This window comes from Struthio camelus, chromosome 3 (genome assembly GCF_040807025.1).
Source record: "Struthio camelus isolate bStrCam1 chromosome 3, bStrCam1.hap1, whole genome shotgun sequence".
Taxonomy (NCBI): domain Eukaryota; kingdom Metazoa; phylum Chordata; class Aves; order Struthioniformes; family Struthionidae; genus Struthio; species Struthio camelus.
The window spans coordinates 71,089,510-71,111,228 of record NC_090944.1 but is presented as its reverse complement, the minus strand read 5'-3'; the positions used below and the strand labels follow the sequence as shown (position 1 = coordinate 71,111,228).

The window sequence follows — 21,719 nt, the reverse complement described above, 5'->3', positions numbered from 1 at the left end:
GATAGCAATATTCTTAGTTCAGTAACTATTTTATCCTTTAAAAATTACCATATTGAAGTATAGATTTTTTTTTTGAAAGTTAAGTAGTTTTGTAGTATGTTGCAGAAACAATGATTTATTTGTTTTTGGGGTTACTGAGGGAATAGGTCACTAATTTAAACTTGGATCTTGCATACTTTCATTTAAAAATTACCTTCCAAGGTGTCAGCTAAAACCTTGGAGTGTGGTTATAATCTGTGGCTTTTCTCTCTTAGATATCAATCTGTTTGGGTTTTTTTTTGCTGGCAGTTCTCCAAAACTTTTTCTTTCGTATTTAAAAAGTAATTTTGTTTTCAAACATTTTTTCACGTTACCCGTCCAATTCTTAGGGATGAAATTTGGTCTGCTGAGTTTCTCAGTGCAGTTTATTTGCTCCCACTCCTTTCAAGTATAGGAAGGGAATAAATACCAGCAGCTGCATGTATTCTTTTTTTTTTTTTTTCCTAGCAAGTTCGAATAACTTTGAGTTAGACCAGGAACACACACACACATACAAACGTACATTTTTTTTCTTGATGGGAGGCAAATAGTTAAACATATTATTATGCTTTGTTCTTTGGGCTTGGTAAAATAATAATAGTTCCTTGGTTCCAAAGCAGTGGTATCTTTCAATATTTCCACCAGGGGGGAGCAGTATTTTGGGAAATTGTTCCATGAAGCTGTTCAGTAAGGTTTTGTTACACACGCCAGCTCTATGAACAGCTTTTTCTTCTTCCTAAAGCAGATATTTCTTTTCTTTTTTTGGCTCTCTTTACGTCTTTGAGGAGATGGTTGTAAATCCAAGAATCAAAGTGCCAGCTTGTCTTTCGCGTACTGTACTGTCCCCTGACCTTTCTGCCAAAGCTTTGAATGTCTGTCTGCTCCCATCTGTTGTAAGTGACTATTGCAGTTCAAAAGTACAAAGTTCTTTGCCGCCTGAGAACAAAACATGCATAATGGGTTCAGTTTCATAATCCATGGAAGTAAACAAGTTGGCTGTTAGGTAAAACACAAGGTGGGGGGGGTCTGTTTTTTTTTGATGTTTATGTTGCATTATTAGAGGTATCCTTGTTTCTAAGTAAAAGTTTTCACTAACTACTAATTTCTTTTTCTTCCCCTCTTCTTGTGCCTACAAACTCACATTTTATTGTGTTTTCATTTTCCACTGTTCACAGAATTTATTTCTTCAGCTCACTCACACGCATCCACCATCACTAGCCATTCGTTATATGTCATCCCATCTCACAAACCTGTCACCTATCCCTGAGATGGACATGCTTTCAGATATTTCAGAGGAAGATCCCTTTGGGGAGCCCATCCTTACCATCCCAGACATCTTGGAGTGCAGTTCCATGAAAGAAACACCAGATCATAATAAAAAAGAAATAGCTTCACCAGATAATATTTTTGAATCTATGAGACACCCAGCTAGTCAATGCCCTCCTATAATGGAGGGAAAGATCTGTAAAACAGACTGCAAAAACACTAAGTTTTGTGTCTCATTCAGCTTTATCAGATGCTTTCCTTTTAGTTTCCGTTCGCTGCTTGATGAGGATGGTTATATCAGTTTTCCTAGCCTTCCTGATGTTTGCATCTCTTTCCTTCCACCTGGCCTTCAGGACTATGTTCCTATTACCTCCCCTTCCTTCATCCCCTCTTTTCTCCTTATATTTGTGCTACTTTTCTCTGCTTTCCAGTCTGTTCCTTTATCGCTCACATTTTCCCTTCCTCTTGCTCTGTCCCTCTGCTATCTGGAGCCTAAGGCAACTTCATTTAATACCTTTCATGACAATGACCTGAAGGACAAAGCAGAGGAAGAGGAGGTGTGTAATTTTGTTGCTTAAATGTTGACACTTGCACATAGCTTTCAAAGCAGTTCTCCCAGAGGTTTCTCAGTTTTGCACACTTCCTAGTATATGTGTGTGTGTGTATGTATGTGTGTACACAGACACACACACACACACACACTTGTATCTTGGTAACTTTTCTCATTTGTCAAAAATAGCCTGTAATATTGTCAAGGGATTTTTACTCAACAGATACCTGAGTTCTTTTTGCCTGAAATCATACAGCGTGCATAATTTCATTTGATTACATAGATACTGAGCTCCAGGTAGAGCTACTTTACGGTTCAAAATGTTAAGGAGTGAAATAACAGATGTATTTATATGATTGCCTGGTAATAACTATTTCTGTTGTGCTACTTGCAGTAGTAGCTTATTCGTGGGTTAAAATGCATGTCTCTTCAGTACTTTGACTTTGAAATATATGTCTCAAAATTTTTGTTTAGATCTGAAAACTGATACGCTAAAAGCTGTTTGAATTCAGAAAATTGTGAATGCTTTAAAATGAACTTTTTAAATTCCAGATTTCAGATATTTCTGTTCCACAAGGGTCTGTGCAAAGTTAAGTCTGTCGAAAGCACTTTTTTTTAACTGCTTTCATTAATCTCTAGCAATAGTTAGGGTGGAGAATGATTTGGTTCATTAGACTGGATTGCAGGTTCCGTGTCAGACTTTAATCGCTGAAGTCTGGACATTCTTTGAAATGTACTATTAAAATTGCTCTACAGAAACCTCAGTTACACTCATATGTTGCTGTGATCATCTGGAATAGTTGAGAAAATGCCTCCTGTCCATGTGTCTGTTATGCATGTTATCATAACTACACTGTGTGTTAGAAAAGGTGGTTCAATCTCCAAAGGAAATGTGGAAAAAAAAAAAAATAGAACCAAAAAAGAGGGGGCCCAGTTCTATGTTATATTTAATGCAGTTTGTTAAACTGATTCAGTCAATACAATGTATATATTAAATACTTCCTAAATGTGACATGATGCCGTTAAAAGACACAAATCTAAGTCTAAAATAATGAAAAAACATGCCTTGAAAGATCTGTTTTTCTATGACTGGATTTAATCCATCACCTATAACATAAATTTGCATAAAATATAACAACCCAAATAAGCAAGAGATGAATGAAAGTTATATGTGCCACACCGCATTCTCACAGAAATCAAAAATATAACAATACATGTAATAAGCAAACCACTCTTCAAATTTATGAACTTGCGTAGCGTTGACTTCTAAATGCATCTTTTCAAAGATTGGCAATTGTTTGTACTTGCGGGAAGGTTGGAAGGTTGTTTCCTTTTTAAAGAATGCCTGTCCTTAAATGTGCTTTCAGGATCCTTGTAGGTAAGGTGAGAAGATCAGCTGTTATTTCTAACAGCACGTTGCAGTTTGAGGAGGAATATAAAAGGTGGGGAGGGGACACCAAAAAAATAAAGCCCCCCCCTCAGCGATATTCTGAAAGTAATCAAGACAGTTTGTAAATAGAATAGTTATTTATTTGACTTGAATCCTAGGCTGTTTTACCAAAATAAGCTCATACATTAAATTCCATTTTCCCATCAGCTTGTGACAGAGTTTAAGGCTTTTACCATAGAAATTATACATACCAGCTTTTTTCTTTAATCTTTCTTAAATTTTATCTGTCCATGGGGAAAGCGCTGAGAAGCACAGCAAGAAAGGGATATAGTCTGAAATTTCCATTTTTCATTCCACTTATGCCAAATATTACTTCAGCCATTCTACAGCAACGTAGGTGAAGGAAGACCAAAGTCACTTAATTTCAGCAACATCTGGGGCCGAAACAGTAAAGGTCTGTAAATATAGCACATAGTTTGCAGCACTTAAAATGAGCTGAAACCTCTGTTATTCTGCAAGCGTATGCTAATGGTTCCTTTTCTGAATGATTTGCCATGTGCTCACGTAGCTGGAATCTGAAGAGGAGGAAGGACAGCAAAAGGTGGATTTTTTTTTTTTTAACAATTAAATCTGGCTGTAGCTGCCTGCCTTGTTAGCACCTTAAAGTTTCTTTTGTCTGATAGTGCCTTTTCACCTTACCATTTTATTTTATTTAACTGTCTAATTGTAAGGGTCATTTTTATTTACATTTTGTGTTCATTTTTATTTTTTGTCTGTGTGGCTTAATTTCACAGAACAATTCCTTGAGAGTAGACGGGGAAAATATTTATGTCAGACATAGCAATTTAATGTTGGAGGTTTGTATATAACATAAGGAAAACTTTCCTTTCTCATGGGCTGCCAGGCTGCTCGGGATGGGAGGTCACTTGCAGGCTGTTATGGACACAGTGCATGAAGTGCATGGGGAAAGCTGGAAATGTTGCATGTTTATAGTTCTAGTTTTTGAGTTTTCCAAAAAGAAAATAAGAAGGCTGGGGGGAGGGGGAGAAGAAATTCCTTGCCTTGGATGTTGAACGTGTATTTTTGCTAGATGTTTTCAAGGTGGCAACTGGGAATAATAGCCCTGTTTAGATAAATCAAACACAGTGGTCCAATTCATCATCCTAAATGGCATTTTTATACATTGCTACTAAACGTATGCATCTTTTTTTGAGCAGGGTTTTGAGTTTCCACCAGTTTAATCAACAATTATCAAATACATTACCTGAATAAATGGAGTTAAGAAGGCACAAGCACTGGCAGAAGTATTGAAAAACTAGTTCTGGCTCTGACATTCATTGATTTAGGAGCTTTGGGAAACTTTTGTTAGGATCAGATTTTTAAAGTGAATGCTTAGCTATGCTTATAATACCTTTATTTATTTCATTTTTGAAATGGAAGTAATTCTTATTTTCTAAAGATTGATTCTCACTGAAGACTGAGCAACAGTAAAAGAGCTTTGAACAGCATTCTGATGTGTGGTGCTATTACTTATTACTGAAGTAGAGATTTTTACTATAAGAATTTTCATATAGCCTGTTAATCTGGAGAATTTTATCATAGCTTGTCTTTAGTTACAATTAGTATCTTTTAACTTGTAGTTAATAACATAAGCTAGCAACTAAAGAAACTGTCGAAAATCCCATCCTGTCTTTAGCTTATTTTATTCATCCAAATGGGGCTATAAATAATTCCCTTTGTCACAAAAAACAGTCCTTTTTAATCATTGGTTTTGATTAGTCATAAGGAGATGTATGAATTACAGTAACCCAACTAACACATTTGTTGGCTTTTTGCAGCTTTTGATCACTATTCAAACTTTACTTGTGTATAACTTACTAAAGCACTGAAAATGTGTATTGCATAACGTTGCTTTGAACAAGTCCAAGAAACGTGCCTTGTCTCAAGCCAAGATAGGCTTTAAAATTATGTCATCAGAATTATTACTAGCTTCAGTTGTGTAATGTATTTTCTTTGATATACTTTTCTAATTCACTCAACAGATAGGTACTTTAGGGGGACATATTTAACATTCCCTGTGTGTTAGCCCTACTTTAAAGTGAAGCACTGGTCCTGTAACAATATAAACCTACTGAGTTGCCAGAAGGGGGGTTCTTAACATTCAAAGTGAAGTGCATGTATAAGCATTTGCAGAATTAGGAAATAAATTTGCAGCACCAAGCTGTTATTCATGCTGAACAAACCATTCAAGATAAATTAGAAACTGAGGAGTTTTGTGTGTATTTTTTTTTTAATATTTAATACAGGTATTTGTGTTGTAAGCGTTGAAGAACATAAAAATCCTATCCAAACTGTTAAAGTAAAATTTCAAAGTGTTCCTTTACTAAGTACATGAAATCTTTGTATAAAAGCTAGATACTTTGTCTAAATTACTATATCTAATTGCTCAAGTTTTGGGAAAAGAATGTAATAATTATGATTACATTGATATTTCATTTTAAACTTCAGTGAATGATGACTCTTCTAATTCCATACTAAAAATGGGTATGAGGCTTAAACTTGATTTTCACCACTGAATATGGAACAAGTATTCCTGTGTTTGAATGTGCATATGCAACAGAGGCTTTTCACAACACCTGATGTGGTGAAAGGAGAGAATGAAATCTGCTCTTTCCACAGAAGCCCAGCATTGCATTTAAAGGATAATGAATTTCCAAGAGAGTTAAGATGACAACTTTCTTGGTTAAGTAGGCAAAAATCTATGTTTCTGCATAGCTCCTGATCCCTATGCTTGCTCCTGTATCTGCTATAAAGTGGAAGAGTAGATTACAATTATTAAATCCAAGTTGCTGTGTCTTAGCCTCAACGGCTCACTGCGAAATATAACCTGAGATTCACGCTGTGATGTCCCCTTTGGTGCCTACTTGTGTAGGTGCAGTTTAGAGAAAATGTCTCTTTGGTGTTGACATACACAAAGACTATCCCTGCTTGACTGCTCTGTCTGCAGTCAGGTTCTTAAATGTGTTATTGATGGATATCAGTCTTTAAATCTGATTCTTCTAATAGTGTTAAGCCTACGTGATAGGCTTAATAAGTAGTCCCTCTGACCTTAAGCAGGGGTTAGTTGCTTGCATGTTTGGCCGTGACATAATGTCTACACAGAAATAAGTCTTTTTTTTCTGGAGCCTGTAATAGGAATGATACGTTTTTATAATGCTCCTTGCGTTAAATTGTTCTTGCTTACAACTGCCTTCAGTAATGCTAATCATTTGTGTAGTACCACAATGAGTTTGCTTCCATGTCTACAAATTTTCAATGAAAGCAAGCAATTACTGGAAATTATAATCCCTTCAAAGAGCTAGTAGTTTCCTGTTTGGATCAAAATAGCCCTCTGTTAAATAACCATTCACAGCATTATTTTTCCTTTGCATTAAAATGTGGAAGAAATAGTGTATGACTGGCCCTTTGTTATTAAAAAGAACAAAATCTTAGTTCCCTTGTAGCCTTAAACATTTTTATTTTAAGGCACTTCAAAGAAGACTGGCTCTTCACACACAAGGCACTTTCCTTGGTTTTATTCCTTTTTTTTTTCTTTTTTACAGTTAAGTTTGCTTTTGTTGTCGTGTTTTGTCCTACTTTGTTTTACATTGCGGGTTGCCTAGGACCTGGATAAGACCCAGGACGACTTACTGAAACACCAGGCTAGCATTAGTGAGCTCAAGCGCAATTTCATGGAGTCCACACCTGAACCACGTCCAAATGAGTGGGAAAAGCGGCGTATCACACCTCTGTCCCTACAGACACACGGGGTATGTCACTGCCGACGCTTGTCTGCATGCGTTTCCGTACAACCCTGTAGGCAACATAGTAAATGTACTTCATCCTGTACATTAACACTTTCTTTTTAGCTAATGTAATATTTGTTTATACTAAGGGTACGTTAACTTTTTACCACTTACCATTGGACCTGACTTCAGTAACGTGTGGAATTTTTTTCTTCTGTGAGAAGAGCTGTGAGCTAGAATCATTTGAAAAAAAAAAAATTGAAACAATGTCCATATTTTGCTCTGCTAAGTGAAGCTTAAAATCCACTTTGATTTACACAGCTCTTAGGAAATTTAATTTCTCATAACAGTAATACTTTTCCTCCGTTTGCATCCTTAACTCTTCTTAGGCAGGCTGTACACAAACAGCTATTTGGTGCATGTTATTTCAGAAGGACTTCTACATGATTAAATAGCTGACAGTGATGACTTCTTTGAGAAGTACTTAGTGTAGTTCTTAAAAATCTATTCATCTTGATCTCAAAAACTCCTTAAAAAGATTTTACTTGCTTTTTTTCCCCTATCTCCTATATGACTGAACCTTAAAAGAACAGTTTGGAAAACAGTTTTTCAAAAATATTATCCTAAATGTTTGTGGCCAGAAATCTACCCAAAGAAATTTCAGTTGCTGTTCTGAAACTTAGTTTTACAAGGAGTTATTTGCTAGTTCTTTGAGCAGAAAAGCAATCAGTCTTTAAGAGCAATCAATTTATCCTTTGTTATCCTTTTTTCCTTGTTACTTCACCCCCCTCAGCCCCCAAAACGTGTTGTTATCCTAATCTCATTATACTTGTTCAGCATTATCTTCAGGCACCAGAGAGGTGAACTTTCAGATTAAGCTTCCTTGATGCTATCAAATGATTTTTGTTATTAAGGCTTGTGATTTTGTTTTGTTATTTCAACAAGATACGTAAGCATTCTGAACTATAAGCATGTGTGTGCAGATACTGCAGTTACTTCTTTAATTACTATTTTTAAAAATATGATCACTGCCAGGTAATTATCCTTCAAATTTCTGAGTGAAGTAGTATATGTGTAAACACAAATGTTAGTCTTTCAGTTGTTCCGGAAGCATTGATTCATTTAATAGCAATTTTTTTTTCTGTTACAGTAAGCATTCATGTAAAAGTGTAACTTTTTTTTTATAATGTGGTTGTGTGTATTTTCTATGTTGATTTCTTTGTGTTGAAGTTGAGGCCCTGCCAGGTATTGCACTTTTATCTCTATTTTTCTCACCTAGTATATTGTGTTGCTTTCAGACCGGTTTGGCTTTATGTTTATATATAGTATGTGTCTGTCTCATTGCTTATCGATTTACACTGGTTTTACAAAATGAAAAACAAATAGAAAAAAGGAGACTACATTTTCCAAGTGAAAACGCTGCCTGCGAAGGAGAAGCAATGGACTGCAATGCCATGGACTGCTGGAGCAAAACCAGAGGAGAATGACAAGGTGGCTGCCCTGAGACCTACTGCCTTTTTGCTTTATCTGCTGGGGGCTATCTGGTGCACTTCTTTCTTTTCCTTTTTTTCCTGATGGAAATAACTTGCTTAAGCCAGTACTGAAATGAGAAGTTTGAGCTGTAAACCAAGATCTGGATATATAGAATGGCAGCAACGTTCTGCTTAAACACCAAGCCAGGTGTGAAGTTCTGAATGGCTACCACTTGAAAAGAAAACAAAACTCTCACTGGAAAATTACTGTATATATTGTATGTGACTAGGATGACAGCAAAATATATATTTCCATTCCAGATGGAAATAATTGTCTGCATTCTTTGCAGTTATTGGACACTTCACACACAATTTTTATTTGCATTGTAATTACATATTTATTATGTAGTCATTATCCAAATCAATAATGCTGTAGTAGAAACAGCTTTGTTTCAAATGCAGCCTGATTCTGAATACCTCCTTGCTTCTGTACCTCTTTTTTTCACCCATGGAAAGGGGGAAATTGTCTCCCTTCATAATCAGATTTGACTTTTTTTTGTAGTGCAAGCACAGTTTAAAAGTTAGTGGTGTTACTAGCAGTTTGATAATGATGGTGGGTAGCAATTTGATGTTGCTTTTTGACATCACTTTTGAACTGTTTTCCACCACCTAAAATTTGGAATGAAAATGGCTTGTAAAGCCATTAGTCCTATTTCAGTAGCATGTGCTGTTTTCCAAAGCTGGTGTTTATATATTTTCTTCCTGAATTATTTGTTGATGAATATACAGAATTTGGGGTTCAAGTCCTTACTTACCCCCAACTTAAACTTGCCTGGTATTTGTAGACTTTGCTCAGCCTCACTAGTATTGTTAGTCTTAGTCTTACTATTGTTAGATGTTGCTCAGTCTTACTCCTAGAATGCAGTGTTTTCATGCCTGTCTTTTAGGATAGTTGAACAATAGACATGAGTAAAGCTGCTGGATGCAAGGATACACTGCTAATTTTCTTTCTTTCCTTCCTTTTACTCTAGTGAAAATACATGCCAATAAGTCTTGTTTTCTGTGTATGAGGAACGTTACCTTGGCTAAATCTCATTTTTACCACCATACTTCTTAAAGGCACAGCATCTGTGACTTAATTATGACAAAACTGTGACACATTGGTATGTATGTCACAAATAAATACTTGAAATATGTTCTGGATATCCAGAATCAACAATATTATTTATTTTCTCCGCCAAACCTGCTGCTGCTTATAAACAGTATTTCATGTTCGTGTGTGCGCATATGTGCCTGAAGATTGTTTGCCAGGAAGTTAAAGAGATGAAAAGGATGATATATATATTATTGTAAATAAAGTAATTTGAAGACTGCCAATGCTATCTATGCATTTAGTAATGTGTATAAGATGCTGCATCATGAAACAGGGGGTGTATTATCAGGCAAATTGTTATTTGTGTTTTCCTTGTAAAAGATTTAAAAAAAAATTAGAGGACTTAAACTGATGGTGGTAGAATGCAAATAGATGGGGAGTATGTGCCTGTCTGTGATGAGAGATGCACAGTCTGACCACATACAGAAATAAAGACCTTTTTTCTTTTTTACTCTTTTGAGTTGTTAGAATAAATGTGGTGTCAGAGTACAGCAGAAGTAGTATCGTGAGCCTTTTTGCCTTTTGATGTAAACTATTAATAGAATATTTTTTTGTTATTGGGTATAGTGAACTAGGGAAAGAAGCGGGGATGAGTAACACATTGCCCTGATGGAGGTCAAATATAGCATACAAGCAGATTTTACCAACTTGCATTCAAATTAAATTTTCTTAGGCGTCTTTGAAATATATTTCAGATGTTATTGTAGGGGAAAAATATAGGGGTCCTTTTGTCTTTTTCTTTTCTGTTCTGCGTGCCGTATGTGTAGTACTACGTACATAGTAGCACAGTGTTACTTAAATAAGCGTTCAGATTCTACAGTGCTAGTACACACTAGGTCTACACGTACTGTAGTTACGTGCATTGCATTTTGGCTTTCCTCTGAAATGTGTTTCTGCCTTGATTGTCTGTATTACTGTTTTCTAAGACAGAAATGTATTTTATTTAACATTGGAAAGAGGTATGCTATATCTATGTTAGATATTTGTTACGTTATTGGCTTTTTACTTTTAACTGTGTACTTGTAATGTGATACATGAGCTTATGGAATAAGAACTGAAATGAGAGTTATGACTTTTTCAGGGGATTGTGCCCACACAAATTTTAAATTTTTATTGTTTTACTGCACAGATTCATAGTACTACAGAAAGTAGATCAGACAAAATATAATTTGGGCTTTAACGTGCCCTTGCACATGTTTAGTTAAAACAGATTTTTCTAATAAAATGGACAAGGCTTTTTGTAAGTGATTCTTTAATAAATACAAATCTGCTTAAGTGGGATTTGTTTTTTTTTTTTTTTTTTTAAGTAGTTGCTTGAAAAGCAACCTTTAAAAGTTATAATGAATAAATCCTCCTTTGCCTTCTGGCTTTGTAATGTTCAAAGTGAATGTATTTGACTACCCTCTGCCTGGGAAGAGGAAGCTGGAAGGGTTTAAGAACTGTTTTTTTAAAGGGGAATAATCCCAACATTAAATATGGAATTAATCTATAAGTAAACTTTACTTTCGCTTTGAAAATCACAAAATCTTTACTGCTTTTTTCCTCCACTTAATGTTTTTAATTTTTCTAGTGTGAAATAGAGTAAATGGTGGGCATACAGTTTTAGAGCACTGCTGTGTTTTGTGATTACTTTGGGCGTCAGCAATTTTTTCTGTTATCTTGCCATATTCTCGTTTTCCCCTTAGCTGGAGTACGTTCCGCTTCTCCTGCGCTCTCACAGATTTCTCCGAATTGAATCCTTTTCTTTGTCGTGTTTTCTTTCTCGCCTGACCTTTCCTTTGTAGGGCGCTGCTGCTTTGTCCTTCGCTGTTTAATCCTGTGCTTTCCGTTCTCTTAACTTGTCTAGAGCCTAGAAGAAGAAATAACGTCAATTTTGTGTAGTAAAGAGGGCTTTTCCTTCGCCGCAGCCGGCGTGCGGACAGCAGAGGGCGCTGCCGGGAAGGCCGAGGCCGCCGCCGCCGCGCCGCCGCCCCAGGTGCCTGTCCGCTTCCCTCCCCGCCGCCGGCACCCACCCGGGCCGTGCAGCCCTAAAAATGGTAGCGGGGGGACAGGTGAATTACTGCCGGAGATTAGACCAGCGTCCGCTTTAAAGATTTAGACACCGACCCACAATGCAGTAAAAAAACCACAAAGGTGGCATATAACTTCTGCCGCGTCAGAGGAGGTGGGCTGGTTACTTGTATTAGGGGCGAGCGATGCAGCTAAAGACCTGAATTCTCTATTTGCAGTGCTTAAGAAGTACTCATTGGTTCTTGGTTTAGCTTCTCCAGGAATGCTAGCTTAGACTCTGTAGCTGCTTTGCTTGGTAAAACAAGCAATAAAAGCTAGGATTAAGTCACAGATGATGTGTTCACTTTTATATTTACTATTTGAACTTAATGTGCTGCCAACCATTTTCTGAAAATGAATTATGTAGTTTTTAGATCTAATGTATGGTGGGCTTTCTGGGATATCCCATCACATCATTTTGTCACGGAAGATACTAATATAATTTCTTTAACCTCACCATTTGAGCTCCACACTGAATCCTAATAGGATCATCTTGGTAGTCACGTATTGCTACTTCAATAACAATACCATCCTGAACAGTCTCCTCCTTATGATCTGTTAAGTTTCTTAAAGTAACAGACCAAAAGTGAACTAATAAAAGCTTACAATGAAATATTTTTATTTTCTGTGATGATAACCTGATAGTAGAATACTAAATCAGTTTTTGCTTTCCAGCAATATTATTTATTATTAATTCTTGATTTGAGATAATTGTCTCAGTAGCATGACTGACTAGTGTGTTCATGCTTTCTTCATGCTTTGTCTTGTTTTATCCTAATTAATAATGTCCATAATTCCTGCCTACTTTTGAGTGGAATATTTTAATGAAGTGGAAGGAAAAGAGCATAGTTCTTTGTGGGTCTTGCAGTGAATACACAGTACCTGTCTAGCTTCATGAATATACATTCTTAAAGCTTGCTCTAAGACTGCTATGCTGTTGAAAAGGGATGTGCCAGTGTTTTGTATAGGATACTAAGTATTTGTCTCCTGCTGTTTAGAAAATGCATTGATTTGTGTCCTTTGATTGCTTTTTGTTTCACAGAGACATGCTTCCAGAGCAGAAGGGCCTTGCACTGGAGTCAGCGATGCTGATAAGGTTCTACTGATTTTTCCGTAGTTAAATTTGGCTCTAATGCTTCCAATCCATCTTCATTCTTTCTTTCTTTCCCTTTTCAGTTAACCATCACAACCATCTTTTGTCTTCTACATGACATGAACCAGCCATACGTTAATTTTTTTCCTCCATCATTTTAATTTAATCATATACTATACTTTTGTTTTTCCTCATCCATGTTTTTTGTGCAGAGTTCACATGAGACTCTGGACATAGTGGAGGAGAAGAAGCAGGCAGAGGTTGGGAGAGAAGAAACAGTAGTCATAGACGAAACCAACAAAGGGAACGTGCAAGTTGCCACTGATGCTGGGGAAACATGTAAGGTGGAGCACCTGTCAAAAAAAGACTCATCATCTTTGCCATCAGATAGTAGCAGCAGTAGTAGTGAGAGTGAGGATGAAGAGGTGGGAGAATACCAGCCACATCATAGGGCAATTGAGGAGGTCATCAGGGAAGAACAAGAAGAAGAAGAAGATACAAGCAGAAAAAAAGAGCATGAAGAAAAGATAACGCAGCAAGTAGAAGCAACATCAGAAGGCAGTAAACTAAATGTACCGGTTGAGCGCAAACAAGTTACAGCTGCAGCTTTGGTCCAGGAAAATGCAGTTACAATAGCTACAGAAGAGAAGAATTTCTCAGATGAGATGAAGCAAAACTTAGGTGAAGAAAAAGAGGAAGAGCAGCTCAGACTGAATGGAGATGTGTCTCATGTTGACATTGATGTTGCACCACAAATAATTTGTTGTTCAGAGGTAAATGGTAGAACAGTTTGACAACTAGATTAAGCAGAGAGATTTATTGGGGTGAAAATATACTTGGCTTTCTTCTTCTCCTATTCTTCCAGCTCTTCAGGCATTCAGCAAGATTCAGATCCTTTGGAAGGGGAAACCACTGAGAGCAGAGAAATTCTGTCTCCTTCAGTTATGGTTTCTGGCTTTTTGCTAGAACTGGATGTGCATCACCAGTAAAGCAAACCTTCCGAAGATGACCATCTCCTTTTTTATCTCCCCCTTATTTTATATGCACATACATAATATATATTTATTACTTATATGTTTTTAATGTTTTAAGTCTCGTCTCGTCTATTTGTCAATTGTTTTTGACATGTCCGTGACCTGTAATTGTGATTGGAAAACACTTGAAATTGGAAAATGTCAGTTACGAATTGTTTTCACCTTTTTTGCCCTATTATCCACTGCTGTTCTTTCCCCCCCTTTTTTTTCCTCCCCTCTCCCCCTCCTTTTGAAAAAATGTTATGGATTTAGAGACTAAAATAAGTATAGGTAGGAACTGGCTAGGTAAGAGCACTGTATTTAAAGGGAATGCACATACAATTATCTTAGTGTGAAATCTTCCAGTGCAATAGATATTTAGGGAAGCATGGATTGGTTCCAGACCTGATCAACTGTTTTAAGCCAAACAAGGTTAAAGGGTTCACTGTTGGGTAAAATTTTTAAAGAAGCAGAAGGGGAAAAAATGAAATGCAAGGATGCATCTTTGTAAAGTTGGCAAGATCTTCTGCTGACTTTTTGGACAATATGGTGAAGTTTTTTGCTACTTGTCTATGCGCCTTTTCTTGCAAGGATGGCATTTTTTTTGCTTTATACTCAAACCCAAATGAAAATAAGTTCAGAGGTGGTTCTGCAGATGTTGCATACTTGTGTTTTTCTCAGCTACCTTACTAATTTTGTTATCTTTCACATACACAGTCTTCTTTCATGTTCTTAACTAGAACACCTAATTAGTTTATAAGACCTTTAGAAGTTGCAGGCACAACATGCTTGCACCCACACTTCCTAGAAGCATAGCCAGTTTGGGGGGAGGGAAGAAAGGCTTGTGTGTGTGCAAGTGTGTGTGAAATAAAGATAAGTGTCTAGGAGTTTTTCCTAAGTGCCTTTAAAATCAATAGGAGAAAGCAACTCCTGCATCTAGAAAAAAAGATCAAAAGGCTTTACTTGTGTTGTGTGGGTTTTTTTTTTTTTTTTAAGTTATTGAATATACTTCGAAATCTGCTGCAAGTCACAAGTTCACTGGCTTAAGGACCCCTTGTTAATCACTGCCTTTTTGACATTGCAGAGAACGCCACTAGCAAACCTCTCAATGGGTGAAATGGTTTTCTTGAGGTCAAAAGAAGCCATTGATATTCACACTTATTACACTGAATGTAGAGTGCTTAAAATTCAAAAGTCAGAGTTGTCTTTCTGTTCCAGAAATAGTACCTATTAAAAAGTGAAAAAATTTACAGTATTTCCTGAAATTTTTAGTCCTTGTTTGCAGTTTGACTAGTTAAGATAAATATTTTCCCAGGTGAATACTAGTGTGAAGCTTTTCCCTTTGAGCTAGCTATGTCCTTCTTGTTTGATAGAACCTTTGCACAAGCCAAGATTTTATTTCTTACTGATGTTGTTTCACACATTTTAAATACCTGTGTTACAGGTTGATTTTAGCAATTGATTTCTTAAATATTTGCTGTTAGCTGAAACACAGAACTTTGGCAAAGGCTATTAGGAGATTAGATTTCTCTACCACAGATAGATAAGATAATTAGAATACTGGTTTATTAGTCTTCATTCCATTTTGCTTATTTATTTTGCTTCTTGATTGGAAAGATAGTCTTAAATATTTATCAAACTGCTGTGCTTTTCCTAGATTTTTGATTGTATGTTCTTGGTTCCCTTCACAAACCTTTTCCTCATTTAAATTGATGGTCTTTTAAATTGATTGTTTCTGTCTCTTGCACCACAGCCTCCAGTAGTGAAAACGGAGATGGTAACCATTTCAGATGCTGCACAGAGAACTGAAATCTCCACTAAGGAAGTTCCAATTGTTCAAACAGAAACTAAAACCATCACGTATGAATCTCCACAGGTATAGTGGCTGGGTAGTTTGGTATATCGTTTAGTGTATGGTTTGCAAGTTGAGTTTTATTCCCGCCATTTTTAGCTCAAATTAAAGAGCTATAATGTCCAAGAAATGCTTTTCAAAAACCTATGCTTTCTTCTAGCAGCGCTAAGACTATACTTTGACTATGGAATAGTTGAACTGAAATGGTTATAGAAAAAAGCAGTACTATTACTCTTAAAGTTCTAAAAGTGCCTTCCTCTTCTTCTTGTTAATAAAAACTTAGTTGCTTTGTAATTGACTATCTGCAAATGTAAAACCATATTTAGCATTGGAAATTTGATTTAAATCTTATTACTCCTGAAAAGAACACTTAACTTTGATCATAAATTTTATCCAAGAGTAAAACATAACAGCAGCCTAAATAGCTCAGTAAACTTGATGGCTTCTATTCAGATTTTGGTTTTTAACTTTTCCATTTGAACTGAAAAGTTAAGTATGTGTTCAGTAATAAAAATTGCATTAAGTTTTTCCCCGTTAAAGTAAAGCTTTTAAATGCCAAAATATGAAAATATTATTTTTCTTCTCACAGTTTGATGCCAATACAGGTGGTGATGCTGGTGTGCTGCTGAGTGCACAGACAATTACATCAGAATCAATTTCTACCACCACAACTACACACATCACAAAGGTAAAATGGATAATGTCTCTCTGAACTGAAAAATAAATGAGCAAAAACCCTCGAAAAATCTCATAGGTAGTTCCTCAGACTTCTCATCTTTATTTAGCAGATATAGTTAAAATGAACTGGATTCATTCCAGGCATATGGGGAGAGCTGACTTTCCAAAAGCAAATTTTGAACAGAGAAGTCCGAATAAGTAAGGGAGAACATCTGGGAACAGGATTGGGAAGGGTAGAAAAATGTGATTAGATATTTAAGTATTTCATATAGGTCTCATTTCTGGTGTTTGGCAAGGAATTTGGACCTAGACCTTTACAGTCTCAATATTCTGCACTCACTCACTGATACCTTGTAGGATCTTTGAAAACAAAATTGATCTGTGTGGGGTCCGCAGGAGCCCTGTTAATAGAATCTGTCATAAGGATGTACTGACACAATGTTTTTTCAGCCTTGGTATTGTATATCCTTGCACTGCTAGCTTTAAAGCACATTTTAAAACAGCTTATACTGTTAGATTACTTGCGCAAACAAATATATTTTGGGGTTTGAATTATGTCCTCCACATATGTCTCTTCACAGTGTGTTAGAGCTACCAAAGTGTTATTTTTATTCATTACTTATATGAGTATTTCTACAATTTTAAAAGGCGTGCACCAGCAACACAGTTTTCATCTCATGTCTCTGAACTCTTAACATAGTTTTCCAAGAAGATTGTAGAAAAATTTATTTACAGTAAAGAAAAAGTCAAGAAGAGAAATGTAAGCTGTAAGTTTGGGAGTTTTTTTCCCACCAAGACAAGAAGCTTCATATCATCACAGAATGGAACAGTAACTCGCTGCTCAGTGGATTAATTTGGCAACCAAATATTCTAAAAAATAGAGAGTTGCATTTGCAGAAGGAAATTGGAGAGATGATGTTGGAAAGTTGTAAGCTGAAAGTCACCTAGAAGAAACTGAGCTTAGACCTTAAAATGTAATGTTTTATTAGGCAGATCAATCAACAGATCCTCTTCCTTCTCCTACTCCCTTTTAGATTCATTAGCCAACAGCATTTTAGGCAGAAGTCCTATTTAATAAATTGTGCTATAACTATTCAAAATTGAAAAGTGGAATTTTCTGGCTAAGTTCAGATGTGAAAAAATGTTCCTTTTAGGAAGGAAGCATTTAAAAAAAATTGATTTCAGTCTTTTCTTCTCAAAAATGACTGGGATGACCATAATGCAGCAGGTCTTCATCTTTTCTTATATACTGGTGATCACTGATTCAAAAGGCTTTAGGATTTCAAAGGCTTTTCATTATCTATCAAAGTTAAAATTAAAATTTTCTAAAGATGTTCTTAAAAGAATGATGTTGAAACTTTTCTAATATGATCCGTGTTTCTTAAGAACTACTTTATTCTTTTCTGTAATACAGGCCTATAAAAAAAGCATACAATTTTATTTCTTTTTAGAATATTTCTCTAAGCTAAAATGCTTTAACAATTAGAGTGAGAAATGAAGAAACAAAGCACAATTATTCCCATCTGAGATGTGAAATATGTTAATAACATGACACTAAGGTGCATGAACTCCAAACTGAAAAAGAGAACATCTTTGTATGTGATGGTACGGGATTACTCGGAGACTGAGAAGAGGTCCATGCTAGAGGGATGGAAACCAAAGAAGACTCCTGCAATCTATTTCTTGCCAGGCTTATTTGATGAAGGAGACTGGAACTCCCATTTGTGTACACTTCTAGATGTGTTCAAACTTCAGTTCAAAAAACAGAAGGAATTGTCTTTGCTTGTTTTTTACCAAGTTTTTCTTAGCAATCACTGAAATGTGACTAACTACATAACTGGAAAAAGAAAGGAGGACCTTAGTTCAGACCAAGAATATTTGCTACTAACTGCAATCCATTGGCAGAAATTCAGTTGCTTCAGGGCAGTAGAAAGGAGTGCTTTGTGAATCCTCTCCTGGCTATATGGAATAATTGTAAAGATGTTTTCTTGTTTTTGTGCCATCTGTAGATGGTAAAAGGTGGAGTATCAGAAACAAGAATTGAGAAGCGCATTGTCATTACTGGAGATGCAGATATTGACCATGATGAGGTGAGTATGTAAGCTGTTAACCTTTATAATGTGTTGGTGATAGTCCAGTGATCTCTAAAAGCTCTTTCAGAAATATGAAATAGGAGAAAGTAGAGAAGTTGAATAGGAAGAATCAGATGCTGAGACTGTTCATTGCAGCAAAGTTGTCAGCTATCGTGTTTTGTGAATGGAGAACCTTTAGAGTATAACTGAGGAAAAAAAACAGATGACATGAATGCATTTCCTGCTATTTTTAAGGAGCTTGCTTTTTTTTGGAAGGGAGCCAATCTGTTTAGTTTGGGGTTTTTTTTAGCTTATAGGAGGAAAAGCATTACTACAATAATCTATTTTGAAACGTTAATCTAGATAGGCAGGAGTCTCTACTGCTTTGGTTCAGCAACATCTGAATGCAGAGCTTAATTTGATTGAAACCTTTGAAATATATTAAGGCATAAACTACTTGAATTAAGAATAGTAGTTTTTGCCTTGGATGTGTAAAGTTGTGTGTTTAAAAAAAAAAAAAAAAAGTTGATCCGCTGAAGCATAAGTACCTTTCATCTTTATCAGCACAAAAGCAGTTGCAATTTTTTATGGTCTGAGAAGAGAGTTAATATCACTTTTACCTGCCCAGTTAGGCTGGCTGAATTTGAGAAGTACACAGAAAAAATTTAAGAAAGTGCAATTAGCTACTCTTTGGAGTGGCAAAGTCAATCAACAATCAGTGGAATAATATGAATGAAAAAGCCTACCTTCTACATAAAATTGCAGTGAATCCAGTTCTAACTTTATGGTAGCTACACAAACGAACAGGGTTTAATATAACTTCTCAGTTTTAATATAGTGAGACCTTTCAGTGAATCTAATTTCAGATGTTGATGTGCCTCCAGAAAGTGGCTCGTGACAAGTTCAATCTCTTCTTGAAACTTGTAATTAAATGGCAGTGCTGTTTAGCATTAGACATGGCTTGTTTTCTGCCTTGACACACCTATAATGCATTTGGAATGTCTGAAAAGGTCAGAAAATACCTTTGCTTTAGTAAAACTGTTCTCCTAGCCCTTCTTCAAGTAAGTGGTAATGAAGTAAAAAATGAATCTATTAAAAAAAAAAAAAATCACTGAAATTTGACACAGTGAGCTGCTCTTAACAGATTTAAGAAACCTCTACCACAGTCTCTTCAGTGGATTTGAAGTTCCTGGACTCGCAGACTATTTAATCAATGTTCATTCTTTTGTTGTTCTGCCCCCTACATCACTGACTAGTTTTCAATAAGAAAGAGATTTTAATTTGAGTTTCAGAATACAAATGCTTCTTACACTTCCTGCGATTTAGAGGTTAGAGACTTGAATAATCATTGTTTGTGGTTTGATTAAAAACAGTGACTCTTAAATCTGAGCAGCCACTTGCTTTTAAATCCTCATTTGTACTGCATAGATTACGTTTGCCATACCTTAAAACACAAACTAATAAAAAAATTGTTACAGTTAATATATGAGTAAACATCAGTATTGTACCAGTGCATTATGTGTTATTCTATACCTGTTTTCTTAATAGGACTTCAAATTCATTATCTTTTAATCATTAAGGTGGCAAATGTTGGCGTTCTTCCAATTTCTTTTCAGAATTCATTATTTCTTCTCTAACTTACGACCTATGGCTCAGGAACTTGTCATATTTTGAAATGATGCAACTTCTTGCGTCTCATTTTTCTTCCTGTTTCTAGTATTATTAAAGTTGTGATTAAGGCTAAACTGACTGAGTTTACTGTTGCCATATGGTACCTTTTCCAGCTCCTTCCAGTTTCTTCATCATTTCTTTTGTTGTTCCATCAGTAATACAGCTCACTGAAATAAGTTTCAGATCAAGGTAAGGAACAGTAGGTCCCAGGAGCTCTTTTGCATAGTCTGCCTCAAAGGTGCACTTCTGTGGTTGGCTGTGAAGCCTTATGTGCATTGAGACATCTCTTAAGAAGACAAAATTTCTTAAAACGTGGAGGAAGGTTTAAAAAGAAACTAACTGGCATTTATACTTCTATGAATTAAACTAGAGAAGACTATCTTAAACTAGTAACAGGAGGAAAAGGAGATTCTTATGTCGAGGAAAAAATTTCTGTTACAATCTTCTCCTGAAGTTTCAGCACTGTACTTAGACCAGATAGCAATGTATTTTTCCATTTTATTCAGGAAACTGAGGGAAACTTTTATTTTTAGTACTGCGTATGTTCCTGCTTTGTCTCCATTTGTAAAAGTTCTAAAACTTCTGATATAGGAGTGCTTTTTGTCCTCTGGAATGAACTAAAAAAGTTATAGGGTGACTTTATAGTTTTCTGCTACTTTCTGGAAATTTCAGTAAATTTACAAAGCCTTTCTTTTAATATTGGGGGGGGAGGGTAGGGAGAAGAGGGCATTCTTTTGTTCATTAGTTTTCCTGAAACCTTCCAAGTTCAGGAATTTAGAGTTCTGAACAACTATTACGAAAATTTCTAATGCAACTCATCCATCTTCCTGCCCCATATTAATGTCTCTTTGCCGTCACTGAATTACATATTTCAAATATGTTTGCAGGCCCTGGCACAGGCAATCAAAGAAGTCAAAGAACAGCACCCTGACATGTCTGTCACAAGAGTAGTGGTGCACAAAGAAACTGAACTTGCTGAGGAAGATGAAGAGTAAAATCAAATGCCATCAAGCAAGTGTTTTAGGTAAGTCTGCAATATGAAACAGATTTAATAACAAATATATGCATAAATAACATAGTTTGAAAAAGTAGCATCAATTTTCTCTTGTATTCTGCATTTTAACAGGCTTGACAAATACTGGGATTTTTTGGTATGTGCTCTCACAAATTGGTGCAGTGGAACAGGCACTTAAGTGTAAGAATTTTATCTTAAGTCAACTCTCACATTTTTTATTTAAGTTTCAAATTTAAATGTCTTCCAGTTCACAGTACTCTTGTTATGGCGTTTCCTATGACATTTTCTCAAGTTATTGTAGTTTATCTTAAGTGAGTTTGGGCTATTTCTGCAAAATATGAAGCATGTGTCATGTTTTTTTTGTGTAGCGGTACAATTACAGTCCTTGCCTTACACTTTATTTATTTTATTGGGAAGATTATGTGCAGTTCCCTGCTCAGACGTTTTCATTCAGTCAGATAATTCTCAATGTTAAGCATATTAAAATATTTAACCTTTTTATCATTCTCCATGGGAAGGAGTTAAATGCTTTGCAAATTGAGGTTTTAAAGCCTGTTATCAGCTGAAAGAATATTTGAAGGAATGTCAGTTTACTAGGTCCTCATTCAGTTGGTATATTCTTTACTGCTAGCACACTTGGAT

The 21,719-nt window shown here is 35.9% G+C and overlaps 1 protein-coding gene across 25 annotated transcripts in view; it reads left to right on the top strand.

Annotated features, from left to right (window-relative positions):
- EPB41L2 (erythrocyte membrane protein band 4.1 like 2) overlaps window positions 1-21,719 on the top strand; it is a 129,226-nt gene that overhangs the window by 98,255 nt on the left and 9,252 nt on the right. For 4 of the 25 annotated variants that reach the window (XM_068938292.1, XM_068938293.1, XM_009688806.2 and 1 more), the window contains 9 exons: window positions 4,019-4,081; window positions 6,887-7,033; window positions 11,481-11,609; window positions 12,726-12,779; window positions 12,989-13,549; window positions 15,543-15,665; window positions 16,231-16,329; window positions 18,329-18,409; window positions 20,950-21,086. In XM_068938292.1, coding sequence (XP_068794393.1) covers window positions 4,019-4,081; window positions 6,887-7,033; window positions 11,481-11,609; window positions 12,726-12,779; window positions 12,989-13,549; window positions 15,543-15,665; window positions 16,231-16,329; window positions 18,329-18,409; window positions 20,950-21,057 — 1,365 coding nt within the window. In that variant the 3' untranslated portion in view covers window positions 21,058-21,086. Of the gene's footprint in view, window positions 1-3,792; window positions 3,826-4,018; window positions 4,082-6,886; window positions 7,034-8,395; window positions 8,501-11,480; window positions 11,610-12,725; window positions 12,780-12,988; window positions 13,550-15,542; window positions 15,666-16,230; window positions 16,330-18,328; window positions 18,410-20,949; window positions 21,087-21,719 lie in introns of all 25 variants that reach the window. The other 21 variants (XM_068938309.1, XM_068938313.1, XM_068938310.1 and 18 more) reach the window with 13 other exon arrangements.